The following is a 14,391-nucleotide window of genomic DNA, read 5'->3' on the forward strand; positions in this document are numbered from 1 at the left end:
TAATGGGGGGGGTTAGGCATTTTTGCTAGAAAAAACTTAACCATGAAAAAAATCAGAAGGTAGAATTCTCTTAAAATTATGAAAGTCGTGAATATACAATTAGTTTATCAATTACTTAATTATGTCATCTGTGTAAACCGCAACAATCAATAAATATGTCATAAAGTCCCATAATATAGAGATAAAATGAAAAGTTTAGATATTGTGTGCAGGTTCATTTTATTGTTGTTATTTTGATTTATTAAGTTAAATGTAATTTTAATCATATTTTGTTCACGTGATTTAACAATTATGAAAATGATCTCCATCAAACAGATTCCTCATGGGCTTATCATTCCAAACCTTCTTTTTTCAACCATATATACTTAGTAAGTTCTAGCATGCCAGCTTCTAGCATGCCTGCATCCGATATGTTAAGGTATGCTTGATAGGTGAAGGCTTTAGGCATTTTTCAATGAACTTGGCACAAGGTAATTTTAGATAAGATTAGGAGGTTTTAGGAATATTGCAAAATGAAAGATAGATGTTCCTGTCTCGAGAAATTGACATAAAACTGTGTCAAAATTGAACCAAAACGTATATATGTAAGATATATGTCCGTATCACGTGACCAGAGATGAGATTTTAAAAGCTTACGCCCGAGTAAACTCCGGTCTTTGCGTCTGCTTAGACCCAAGTAAAGCTCAAATCTTTTATATTTGTACATTTAAAATCTCGGGAATTATTTGTGGTGTCAAATTTTATTAATTATATAAAATAAACATACTATGAAAATAATGTATTTACATAAAGTTTGAATTATCGAAATTTACATCTCCTTGTCACAGCTGATCTGACGGCATTCTGTCTGCTACAGAGAGAACGCTTGCAAAACAGTCTCTCATTGGTCGAATCAGAACCAATCCTGACTTGGGTTCTATCTAAGCCCGAGTTTGGTTTTTAGTCGGGTTTAAGCTTTTAAAATCTCATCTCAGAACTCCCTCCAATGGCAGTGCAGTATACTGGTGACAAGTGACAATAATACTGCACTGTTATTGGTTGGAGTTCTGGTGACATGTTCCGAACGCATAAATAATATTATCAATTATATCTATTAAAAATGAAAAATTATTAAATTCAAATATTAATAGTAGCAAACTTGAGTTTCTCAGGCTCCTCTGGGATATCGTTGTTTTAAGATGGATTGCGTATTTATTGAATGTGATCTGTTTAATACAACAATTCTTATACAAAGTCTTACATATATACGTTTTGGTATAATTTTGATACAGTTTCATATCAATTTTTTTGAGAAAGGAACGTGATATTAATGTCTGATAGGTATCGTTCAACTTTACAGTCCCTTTAAAGGGGCTGTAAACGTAATTTCAGGTGCCCCTAAACGATTCGATACGGTACCCTTTAGACCTTTCTCTCAGTATGTTTAATTGAGATGTCTTTAATTTTCTAGCTGAAAAGAATTATTTTCAATTTTTTTTTCTGTCGGAAAATTTTTCATTTCCATTTGGGGTTTTTTCTATAAAAGTGAAGTGCAGAGGCTTTATGATTTAGAGACAATGTAATTAATTTTGAGAAGGTTACACGTTTTAAGAATGAAAAACTGTTATTCAGTTGAGGTCCGGTGGAAAGGGTACCGTTGTGAATTGCAAATGCCACTATTTAATCGAAGAGTAACTTGAAATTACGTTTAAGATTATTATAAATATAAAGACTACGTTAAGTTTTAAAAGAAAATATTAAAACAAAATTTAAGAAAATCAAATATATTTTTTAGCACCCAAAACATTTATAGTATAATAGTATTAATAATAGTAATAATAATAATAATATAAATAATTGTAATGATAATAATAATGATGATAAAAATAACTAGATAAAGCCCTTGGATTTTTTTCAAAAAACGAATTTTCAGTAAAGAATTTCGATTTTTGAAAAAATGTTGAATTTTTAAGTTTAAATTAAAAACATTCAATCCTTATTAAAGATTACTTCGATAATTATTAATGTAGGAAAAGGGAATTCAATTTAAAGACCTCGCATCCACAACAAATTTTTTTGTTATGCCCATACACTAGCATAATACAATATATGTCCACTCCATACACTAGCATAATACTATATATGTCCACTCCATACACTAGCATAATACAATTTATGTCCACTCCATACACTAGCATAATACAATATATGTCCATGCTTAACATTTTAGTTGTTGTATTTAAAGGGAATGTAAACGTTTCACAACGTTACTTTTCAAACCTTTGTTTGATCAATGTATTCAAATTTTTTTTTTAAACGGTTCATTTCTTATTTGTGGGTTCTCTACAAAAATGTCTTGTGCATTGAAGCTTCAGGAACAAGTGGAAACATTTTCAGAATTTAATAATTTTCAAATTAGAAAAACGTGATTATCTTCCATATCTATTGATCAGATTATGGGTCATTAAAAGATACGATGACATTCCCTTTCAGGAAGACCCTATATATTAGCTTGGTAAAAGGAAGACCCTATATATTAGCTTGGTAAAAAATTGAAGATTTCCTCTACTTATTTTAGTTTCATAAATAAAAGCGATTTAAAAGATTCAATTTTTTATTAACATAACATATAATGCCGTACTTAGTTCTTACTAATATTGCATGCTTATTTACATAACAATATAACATGTAGTTTCCGATTTTGATTCTTAAAGGCCTTACGGAACCTTTCTTAATGCTGTTGAGAACGTGGAATCTTTCTTTATTAGTAATAAATATACCTACAAGATGCTACACAGAGCTAGAGCTTGGTGTGACATGTGGAAATAAGTTTACGGGACCATTATTCCGGAGCATATTCAATATGGATAAATCGTCCCGTAAACTTTTTAGCTCTGTGTTTACTGTTTATCATCTCTTGGGTATACTTATTTTAAAGACGGTTAAGCAAGGTTCCACCGTTAGTTTACAAAAGTTTTTAATGGTTTAATATTCTTAAAAACTTAAGGAAAGGTTCTGCAGGGCCTTTAAGGAATCAAAATAATCCGAAAAAATGAACCTAAAAAACATAATTTGTTCGGGGTTGGATATTATTTAACAGAAAAAAACAAGGACATATAGTGATAGCGGGGGATGATAAAAAAGTATTTTTTTAATAGCTTTGGAGTATGTTGATGAATCTAAACGTACTCTGGTGGGTAACCTAGGTTTAGCCCTCTTCCTTACCATCAGGTGTGATTTTCATATAAATATTTTGACTTTCATGTTTTTAAACATAACTCTTCCTTTTCAAAGTTATGAAGAAAAGCTATGTTTCGAACTTCTAATATGCAACTTAATAAATTTCAAACTTGTATATAAAATCAAAATAGAACGAGATCACTAAACCAGTCAATATGGAATCTTAACCCTTTTCTGAACCCTAAATTTGCGGTGGGGGGGGGAGGAGGTGTTCGACGCCCCCCCCTCTAGTTTCCTTGCTCTAACTTTTGACACAATCTTTGCGACAATCTTTTTTTCAGCAAAACTAGAATTTTTTTTCGATTTTAGAAAAATATTTCCAGTATATTATTTGTATTTTTCTGTTTAGTGGTATTTATCAACCCTGGTTGATTAAAGGGGTTGGAGACTGGAAACCTTTCTCCTGGATAATATTCTCCCAGGTGAACTCAACCTTTACATTCTTTTAAAGAATTAGTTCATAATATTGTCACTAGATGGCTCTTGCGGCAGCAGTTCCGTGGGTTATGCCTGAGTCTAGTAGGTAAGTTTTAGTATTTTTTACATACTTCCATTATCAATTGACGGGTTAATTATCTTTTATGTCTGGAAAGAATGGAATTCTAGCTATTTTCTTGCTTGTCTTAATGTTATTGTTATTGAAATTAAACCAATGTACAAAAAGGTTCAAATAAAGTTTTAAAAACAATGATGATATTAAAAGAAAAAAATAGGAAAAGCGATGATAATTGTAATAATTATAATAAATTAAATAATATATAATTCAAATATTTAGATGGTTGATGTCTCAAGGCAAGTCTGACAAAGCAGTTGAGGTTATGAGAAGGATTGCAAGGATAAATAAAAAGGAGGTGATAATGATAATATTTCTGACGATGATGATGATGATGATGATGATGATGATGATGATGATTATGATGATGATCAATAATCATTATAGGTCCCTGAAGAAGTTTTTGAGTCTTTTCGAACTCTTTGTACCAAAGAACAGGAAGCTGAGGGGTCAGAGTAAGTTTTTTAATCTTTCTTAAAAAGTTGTTGTTCAACAGCTGATTTAAAGATAGTTACTGTTCTAATACATTTTAAGTAAAATCAGCTGATCAAATATGGCAACTAAATCTTATCAGAACTATATGGCGGTAATGACATTTAATTTAAAGGTTTATCGCTTTCAAATAGAAAAACAACAAAGTATTCCTACTTGTTTCTCAGATAAGGCCGGGTGTAAAGGGTAAAACTCTTTAAATAGTGGGTCACTTGACATTTTGTACACAGTCCCTTTAAGACTAAATTACTTTAGAAATAAGAAGAAGAACTTAACATTCCTGGATTTATTTCGGCACAAAAATCTACGTAAAATAACTATTTTAATAATTATTCTTTGGATGGTAACAGCACTCGTCTTCGATTCAACAGTCAGGTAAATATTTATATTGTCAAAGTTAATTATGAATTGTAGTTCAACTATCTGTACTAGTTAAACTACAACTTGCTTTCATTAAACCCGACCTAATGTTTTATTCATTGTAATAACAAGGGTTACAAATAATGGTTGAGACATCATAGACGACTTTACAAACATTAATCAATCTTTGTTCTTGTATTCGTGGTTAAAGCCATGAAAACCCAATATTAAAAACAGAAAATCAAATTTAATCTTAAGGGCATTATATTTAAGATAATTTCATATCGTCAATACGATGCGATCCTTCTTTATGAGCACAACGCTGTAGAAAACATTGATATAATTTAGGAATGTTGAGAATTTGAACTTTTCAATTTATATTTCGTTCATGATATCAACAGGTCTAGAGCTACCAGCTGATCTGCTTTCTATTATTGGTAAGCGGTTCTAACATAATCTTAGAAATATTCAACATAATCTTGAGTCACGGAAGTTCGTAGTAAGATTTTGACTCCACTGGAGACCACCGGAGGGAATTCTTTTTCACTGGAGGGGTTTGAAAAAATGCTTTTTACAATTCAAAACTTTACGCAGGGTGATTTACATTCCACTAGAGGGATTCAGATGTCCTTCCTGGGGGGTTATAATTCTACTGGAGGGATTCAGTTATCCTTCCTAGGGGTTTATAATTCCACTGGAGGGATTCAGATATCTTTCCTAGGGGTTTATAATTCTACTGGAGGGATTCAGATATCCTTCCTAGGAGTTTAAAATTCCACTGGAGGGGTTCAGATATCCTTCCTAGGAGTTTAAAATTCCACTGGAGGGATTCAGACATCCTTACTGGGGGTTTATAATTCCACTGGAGGGATTCAGTTATCCTTCCAAGGGGTTTATAATTCCACTGGAGGGATTCAGATATCTTTTCTAGGGGTTTATAATTCCACTGGAGGGATTCAGTTATCCTTCAAAGGGGTTTATAATTCCACTGGAGGTATTCAGATATCTTTCCAAGGAGTTTTTAAATCCACTGGAGGGATTCAGATATTATTCCTGGGGGTTTATAATTCCACTGGAGGGATTCAGATGTCCTTCCTGGGGGGTTATAATTCCACTGGAGGGATTCAGATTGGAAGGATAACTGAATCCCTCCAGTGGAATTATAAACCCCCAGGAACTTAGGAAGGATATCTGAATCCCTCCAGTGGAGTTATAAACCCCTAGGAAGGATATCTGAATCCCTCCAGTGGAATTTTAAACCCCTTGGAAGGATAACTGAATCCCTTCAGTGGAATTATAAACCCCCAGGAAGGATAACTGAATCCCTCCAGTGGAATTATAACCCCCCAGGAAGGACATCTGAATCCCTCCAGTGGAATGTAAATCACCCTGCGTAAAGTTTTAAATTGTAAAAAGCATTTTTTTAAACCCCTCCAGTGAAAATAAAATCCCTCCGGTGGTCTCCAGTAGAATCGAAATCTTACTACGAACTTCTTTGAGTCCATAATCTTACATATATCTAATGATAATAAGCAGTCCTAACATTATTTTTTTTTATAATCTTAAAAATTTGTAACATAACTTTACAATGACATGTATCTACCATGATCGATTTTTCTACAGTTGGTCCTAATATTATCTTAGATATATCTATCTATATAACAGCTGATAATTTTTTATCTATTATTGGTGCTTATTATTATTGGTCTTCATAAAATTAAATTTTAATTAAACTTCTTTTTGGATATTAGAAAAAGATATACATGGTTGTATTTGTGTAGCATTCAAATCTAATACACTCATTGGTTAAGGTCAGAGAGACCAAACTAAAAGTATGTAATAATTGATAAATGCATATATTGTTTAGGATTGGAATATATGGGGAGAAGGTGGTCTGCTTTTCTTTCTTTAGGTAAATAATTTTACCTTAAACTGTTTCAAACAAAGGAATTGAGTCTTTGGAACAAAATCAAATATTTAAACCTCAATATCTTTAGAACTCGATGTTGTTATCTTTTGATTTCAAAATCAAATTATTTGATCTAACAGAATTCATAGTTTGAAATATCTAAGGTCTGCAACATTTGGTTCCAAAGAGATAGTGATTAGAAAATCAGAGTTTGTGGCAAAGACTCAATTCCTTTGTTGAAAAATTTCAAAAAAATTTGTTGAAAAAAAGCGTTGAAATAAAAGATGTTTTGTAAATCTTGACTTCTTACTGCAAACTTAACAGAAGGGTAAGGTATAATTTACGCAACATTACTGATTAAACTTGGTGACCTTGTAGCTCCTCAAAATCTGATTTTACGCACAAGTATGATAAAAATATCATCTGGTTATTTCAAGAAATTTAAAACATTTTTGTTCTTTTTAATACTCTTCAAGAAAGAGGGTGTGTTGATTGGAAACCTGTCAGATTTCAATTTTACTTTAGTTTAACGTGTTCTAGAGAACCCAGATAACAAAAAAAGTAAGAAACTGATGACGTAAAAACCATTTTATAAATATGTTTTTTTTTCAGGGCTAGCTGGCCTTTTCATGCTCCTTACTATACCAGCGTTAGGTAATACAATCAAATTAAATCAAAATCTCTTTTAAAAATACGTAATTTTATTTTTCGAACGATGCACGCACCCTCTCAGTCATAATGCTACGAAAAAAGACAAATATACTGCAGATATGTTTAAGTGGATAAAATGCCATACTCCAATAAATCCTGTTTATACCCGTATCAATCCAGGTACTTCTCAATCCCTCTCGTTAATCATACAAGGCATAAGAACTAGTTAGTTCAATAATACTTTACTATCAATGTCAATCCGGACACAGCTTTAGCTTTATCAATACTCAATCCCTTTCGATATTATCGGTGAGGCATAAGAACTATTGTCAGTTTTACAATACTTTAATATCATTGTCAATCCGGACACAGCTTTAGCTTTATCAATACTCAATCCCTCTCGTTAATCAACGAGGCATAAGAACTATTGTCAGTTCCACAATGCTTTACTATCAATGTCAATCCGGAAACAACTTTTTCTGTATCAAATTCCCAATCTAGTTCTTTCGTTCAAGAGAGTGATTCAGGACGCTTCTTGTTCGTAAACCAAGAATCAGTTACTCAACACTGTAATCAAGCAGAGTCTAATTCCAACTAAATATATTTCGGGTTCTATCTTAAAAGTTAAGTTAATCAATGCTTTACGACGTTATACAAGCATAGTTTTGCTAATTACAATACAGGTTGGACGTAGACTAGTTGTTTACAGACTTAACTGGGTTAGGTTGATTGCAATACAAGTTTTCCGTAGCTATTTACAAACGTAGATAAATAATAAAGTAGCTCAGTTTTACAGATATGTTACATGATATTCCTTACATAAGGTTGATATCTAGGAAATGTTTGGGTTGCCGGAGTACTATCTATGATGGGAAGGTTTTGTGCAACCTATGCTATGAACACAGGCTTCCAATTCACCGTAGAGGTCAAGACATTTTTATCTACAGTTTTTTTAAAGACATAATTTTTGGACAAAAATTTAATTTATTAAAACCAAAAACCATAAAGGTTAAAGTTTAGTCTTGAACAGAAAAATGAAAATAATTAATCACCAAAAATCATTCAGATTCAACTCATAAATGAAATGAAATTCACAATAAAGGTTAACTGTTGACTGTTTTAAATAAAAGTTTGTAATTTCAGTAATGATATTCCATACATTTTGTCCCTCAATTTCAAGTTTGTATTTGAAGGTGATGCCTACAGAACTACGTGGTCAGGGAACTGCTCTAGCAAGTATAATGTCCATGGCTGCTCAGATAGCTTCTCCGTACATAGTGTTTTCGGTTTGTACTATGTACTAATATGAATAAATAAATCAATAGATGAATAGTTTATAAAGCACCATATACATATACAGAGGTTAAAACACATTGGTGAAGTCTAAGATAGAGTTCCGGGAAATTCGGAGAGCTCACTAGATAAAATAATTCGGAGAGCTCACTAGATAAAATAATTCGGAGAGCTCACTAGATAAAATAATTCGGAGAGCTCACTAGATAAAATAATTCGGAGAGCTCACTAGATAAAATAATTCGGAGAGCTCACTAGATAAAATAATTCGGAGAGCTCACTAGATAAAATAATTGATTAAATATCCCAATTAGGCTTGCCTTACATACTACATAGTGTACTCGGTATGTACTTTAGTAAATACAATAACATCCAAGATTTCCTCATTGTACAAATTGTAATTTTCTTGTATCATCAATGTGCTGCAATAGATGCTTATTATTTTCTAGACCTATTACATACAGTAGTCGGCGGTTATATCATTACAATGAAGACGAATTTTTAATTATAATGCTTTGTGGTTTAATAACCTTTTTAAAATTACAAGTTTACAAGGAAACGAAGAGATGACGATGACTGAATATTACATATTGTAATGTCTAGGCAATCTATCTATCTATCTATGTATATGTGAAATCCTATTCTTTATTATTTTAGGCCTCCATTGATCCTACTTTACCCTTCTACTTGATCGGTGTACTAGGAATACTTGGAGCTATACCAGGACTATTCTTACCAGAAACTGCAGGTAAAGACCACATCTTAGAATTTAACAGGTTTTTCCAGAATCTTTCCTACATTCTGAAAGGTTTTACATCGGTATGTTTAAGGATATCTACTCGATATAAAGCAATACTTATCAATAATTATATTGACTTAAACTCTTAACTAGGTGAATTTAGAAAGCATTTGGTTTAAATAAATTTTATATAAATATACGCAATCACCCTGAACAAAAAGTTTTCTCAAAATTTGAACTTTTTTAGGTTTATGGGACAATTAAAAAAAATGCAAAAAAATATTTCTGACACCCCTACGCAAAGTACTTCCATATAATTCACCAAAACCAATACTGCTGTCCTTCAATATACAGGGAGATGTTCATCTCTCTAAACATCCCAGGGAATGATTTTACAGGTTCAAAGAATGTACGAACTAGAAATAAGAAATGAGATATTGAAGGAATATTCTTATTCAAGTTTTAATGTTGTACACTGTAAAGGTTAGTACGAAAACATAATTATATTTAATATTTCAGAGTTAAAATTAGAATCCGGGAAGATCGTTAATAAAAAGAGAGAATATTTTTTGTTATAAACAATTGTTTTTAAATGTCTAGAAATAATTCTAAAACGTAGTATAGTGGACTTTGTCCTATTCTGAAAGTTTTTTCTTGGTAACAATTATTTCTTGTTGATTAAATGTTACCTAACATGCATAACAAGTTTAAAATAAAAATACGTAACCCGTATTTAAGTTGTTATGTCAGATAGAATATATTGCAAATTATTGCAATATATTAAAGATTGCATTTCCGTTAAATATTAATCAACCACTGCAAACTAAGATGTGCAAGCTCTCACGCAATAATCAAACAGTATTTTTCCAATTACTCCTTTTAAACTTGAGCTAGAAACAAGCGCGTTACATTTTAAAATGTATATGCCTAGGGCTACTAGAAAGTATAAGTGTATTGATGAGGTAAAGCCAATGGCCAGTGCGGTTTGACGTTTTAAAGTAGAGAGGCCGTCTAACAATTTTAATGACTAACTTTCAGAGTTGTCTAGATCTCCGTGCAACTTACTTTTGGTATTTTCCTTGCGTGCTTCAGACACCTTTACCTGTTAAACTAGTTTTTAAAGAATAGTTTAATTAAAAAATTTAAAAAAAAACATTTTATCTCTAGAAATAAAAGGCAGAAAAATATTTCTATAAGGGACTGTGAACATAAGTTCAAGTGCAAATTTTAAAGATTATTTTTACTAGTTTCTCTCAAATCTTCGTATAAGCAATATTGAACAAAATATATGAAGATTATTGATAATAATAATGATAAGTGTCTGGTGGATTGAGCTTCACAGACCAAATATATAATTTTAGAATTTTGCCATTTTCCTTTTCTTCCTTGATGTTGTTAAGAAAAATGTATAAAGGGTTTAATAGGGCATTGAATTTTTGAAAATTATGGTCACTTTACAGTACAGGTAGTTCTAGAGAGGACCTTAGTAAAGATATCTTACTAAGCTAATTTTTAAACTTATTTCCCCGGGGATTCTGGAGAAAATAATTTGATGAAAACCGTCCTTCACATATCCCACCAGTATGTATTTCAGAGTTACCAACAAAGGGTGAGACTGTAAAGACGACCTAAACCTCATATATGGTGACGAATATTCCGTGTAATCGTCACTGAAGTCTCATACTTTATAAATAATCCAGTAGAAACCGATAAACATTATCTTTTTCAGAGCAGAATCTATTCTTGGTGTTAATTGTATTGTTTTTAAGGAACAAACTTGCCAGATACAATTGAAGAAACACATCAGTATGGAAGGTAATATTTTCTATTCAAGGAGGTAATTCGTGAAACACAAAAAAAGGTTTGAAAAAATCTTTTTTTACAGCGGTTGACGTTATATTAGTACAATGAAGACGACGTTTTGATATAAGTTTTGATTTCTAACCAGCTTTATTCAAATTACAAAATTATAAGTTAACAAAGTGAAGCTGTTAAAGGGTGGTCGCAAAAAAACCTGTCTGTTTACTTTTTGGGCCTCCTTCAAAAAGCTATTAAACAAATCTGTTAAAATTTTTTGAAGTTAATAGTAAATGGACTAAGGTAGAAAATGAAACATTCCAAGGCACATTCTGATGAAAAATGTGCATTAGCTTGCCGGTCTAAACACTATTTTCTTAATATCCCAGCTGCCAGCAAATCCATAAAATTTGCAGGATCGATCACAAACTTAATCTCTGATTATAAGTTATGCAGTTGTACCTTTATAGCAACATTTTTAAAGGATCCCTCTGTTCCTTTGATTCGCATCTTCTTTGTCTTTTCTTGGTCCTCGGGGCAGTTTTTTTTATTTCATAGCCTCAAGGATCTTGTAGAATCATAAATTTATTAAACTTTATTTTTCTCTGCTAAAAATAATTTGTTAAAAGTTTTTAATGGTTCTGATGAGAACTGGAACACTTAAACCGAATTTTTCTATTCATTTAATATCCCTTTAGCTGGTAGCAGAGAGTAATGAATAACAGAATTATAAATAGCTCGTGAGGATTTGAAATGAGAATTTATCTTTTAATCCCTGTTACACATGTACTAACTTGATTGTCGATTTAAAGAATTATTTTGTTCAATTATCAATGGTTTGAGGATCTAAAACTAAAAAGACATGTTTTTGTAGACCCCTCTTTGATTTGACCTATTCTCTTTTTCATGTTTAGTTGTATCCATGCTGTTTGAAAACTTGATTGAAATTAATATTGAAATCGAAAGCTGTCTTTATGATATTGGTTTGTATGAATATAAACCGTGCAGTTGTTTTAAACTAAAATAATTAAAAGATATTGAAACGATTCTACCAATAAAATAGAAATACGAGTTTTTAAATTTAAATTTTTTTGTGGATTAGAATCATTTACGATACGTGATCCAATCCTGTCCAGACCCAGGACCCACTTTAATTATCAGTTCTTTTCTTTGTAAATCAAAACCTTAAATTTCATTTTTCAGATTGGATAATTTCTTCTGGTTTCCCTTAATGGGACCTAAAAGAAGATATAAGATATCGAAAGAGGTAAAAAAGGAAATAAAAAATTTAATACCATTTTTATAAATTTTGTGGTTTATTTTATTTAAATTAGGTTGGAGGAAAGGTGATAAGTTCTGAAAATAAAGCGTACATGAAGACAAACTTAGAAGAAAATATTCCGGAAGAACAGTCGGAGGAAAAACCTGATGAATCTGGAAAAAATATGCAAGATAAATCTAACGAAAATGCACAAAATAAATCTGCAGAAACTGTACAAAATAAATCTGCAGAAACTGTACAAAATAAATCTGCAGAAACTGTACAAATTAAATCTGCATAAACTGTACAAAATATGTCTCAAGGAATAAAGTAAAAATTGTGATGAAAGCATTTAAATGAACTCTTCCACACATATATTATATCAGTTGGCAATAAATACATTAAATATATATATTCCACAAAATAAGCATAGAAAATATATTTTCTGAAATTTATTCGCATAAATGATTGTTGTTAAAAGTAATTCAATACTTCCCAGTCTAAACTATAACTAAAGATAAAAGTTATTTATTTTAGTAATGTCTGAACAGTAAACACATTTAAGTATATAAATTTTAAACCAAAACTACTATACTCGGGTTGCAAGTAAAGACACAATCATCGAATACTTTGCATGTCTGGGTGTCTTTTTGTCTGTCCGTTTGTATCCAATCAACGTCTACACGGCTGAACCGATCGGGCCCAAATTTGGTGTGGGAATGTTAATGAATGCAATAATTACAAAAATAATTGTGTCCAAAAGTTTTTTATTTTTGTTGAATTTTTAAAATTGTCAAAATGTTATTAAATCCGCAAACTGTTTGTTTGGGTGTCTGTCCGTTTGTATCCAATAAACGTCAAAACGGCTGAAGCGATCGGCCCAAATTTTGCGTGGGACCTCACATGACCCCAGGGAAGGTTTGTGAATGATCGAATTTTTAAAAATTTGCCACTAACAAAATTTGATTTTTGAAAATTTTTAAAATCCACTAAATATTTTCGATAAAATCGGAGAAATTTTTTATTTGTTTTGTTTTACAATGTCACCAATTGAAATATAAGATGGGCGCGAAGCACCCTAAGAGCCTAGTTTTTTATCTATATATAAATTTGGCTTGTCTGTCTGTTTGTTTTGGTGTTTGTCTGTCTGTTTGTATCCAATAAACGTCAAAACGGCTGAACCGATCGGGCCCAAATACAGGGGTGTATATAATTCCAAATTTTTGATTCTTTTCCCCCCCCCCCTCTAAATTTTTTTTGAATTCCTTCCCCAAACTCGACAACTCAAAAGACATAGATTAAACTCTTCTTAGATTTATTATAGTATCATCAAAAAAAATTTACTCATTCTTACTTAATTAAACAGTAAAAAAAAGTTTCAACCCCGTCATTAAGTCTATAGAACGTTAAATGAAAAAGTGTAAAAACAGAAATAAAGAACACATAAAATTGCACTAATTTCACTAAAAGATAAGCACTTTAGTCTAACAATATCACTTTTATTTATAGTTTTGTCAGACAGAAAATTCGTGTTGACACTTATGACGTTTAATCAGCTGAAAGTGTACGCATTCTGTGTTGCCACCTATTGTACTTGACAACCTATTTGGTGTACTCAAGTTATATCTTTCTTTACAAAAAAGTTTAAATGCAGCTTTTCCGCTAATTTAAGAGTCCAGAAACATTTAGAAAATTCAAAAACAAAGAATTGAAAATTGAAAATTTCCAGATGATTGTTAAATTTCATGAAACTTTGAATATTTTGAATAATTTCTTGAATAAGTTGAAAATCCCAAAATAGATTTATAAAATTCTCGAGAATTCTAGTAGAAAGTTCAAGTATTCCGGAAAATATAATAGGTTCCAGAGGATTATTAAAATTAGGGAAAAGTTGACAGAATTTCGTGTGTGCATTCTACCAAACGTTGTTCGTTTTACTGACTGGTTTTGTCTAAATGGAAACTTTTGTCTTTACATAAGTTTAAGAGGCTTTAATGTTATTCTAGTACCTTGTTCTGGAAGATTCCCGAACAATTTTTCCAGTAACTTTCTTGGAACGATATTCCGGAACATTCCGGAACGTTGAGTGATTCCAAAACAACCTTCCAGAAATTTCC

The 14,391-nt window shown here is 31.4% G+C and overlaps 1 protein-coding gene across 4 annotated transcripts in view; it reads left to right on the forward strand.

Annotated features, from left to right (window-relative positions):
• LOC111700912 (solute carrier family 22 member 5) overlaps positions 1–12,684 on the forward strand; it is a 26,216-nt gene extending 13,532 nt beyond the window's left edge. For 3 of the 4 annotated variants that reach the window (XM_023471989.1, XM_023471990.1, XM_023471988.1), the window contains exons 11-25: positions 3,138–3,210; positions 3,569–3,641; positions 3,696–3,742; positions 3,995–4,070; positions 4,160–4,227; positions 4,520–4,639; positions 4,973–5,061; positions 6,492–6,536; positions 7,146–7,187; positions 8,021–8,109; positions 8,378–8,470; positions 9,135–9,225; positions 10,986–11,031; positions 12,217–12,280; positions 12,348–12,684. In XM_023471989.1, coding sequence (XP_023327757.1) covers positions 3,138–3,210; positions 3,569–3,641; positions 3,696–3,742; positions 3,995–4,070; positions 4,160–4,227; positions 4,520–4,639; positions 4,973–5,061; positions 6,492–6,536; positions 7,146–7,187; positions 8,021–8,109; positions 8,378–8,470; positions 9,135–9,225; positions 10,986–11,031; positions 12,217–12,280; positions 12,348–12,575 — 1,244 coding nt within the window. In that variant the 3' untranslated portion in view covers positions 12,576–12,684. Of the gene's footprint in view, positions 1–315; positions 369–3,137; positions 3,211–3,568; positions 3,642–3,695; positions 3,743–3,994; positions 4,071–4,159; positions 4,228–4,519; positions 4,640–4,972; positions 5,062–6,491; positions 6,537–7,145; positions 7,188–8,020; positions 8,110–8,377; positions 8,471–9,134; positions 9,226–10,985; positions 11,032–12,216; positions 12,281–12,347 lie in introns of all 4 variants that reach the window. The other variant, XM_023471987.1, reaches the window with a different exon arrangement.
• The last annotated feature ends 1,707 nt before the right edge of the window (positions 12,685–14,391 follow it).

Source organism: Eurytemora carolleeae, unplaced genomic scaffold (assembly GCF_000591075.1).
Source record: "Eurytemora carolleeae unplaced genomic scaffold, Eaff_2.0 scaffold286, whole genome shotgun sequence".
NCBI lineage: Eukaryota > Metazoa > Arthropoda > Copepoda > Calanoida > Temoridae > Eurytemora > Eurytemora carolleeae.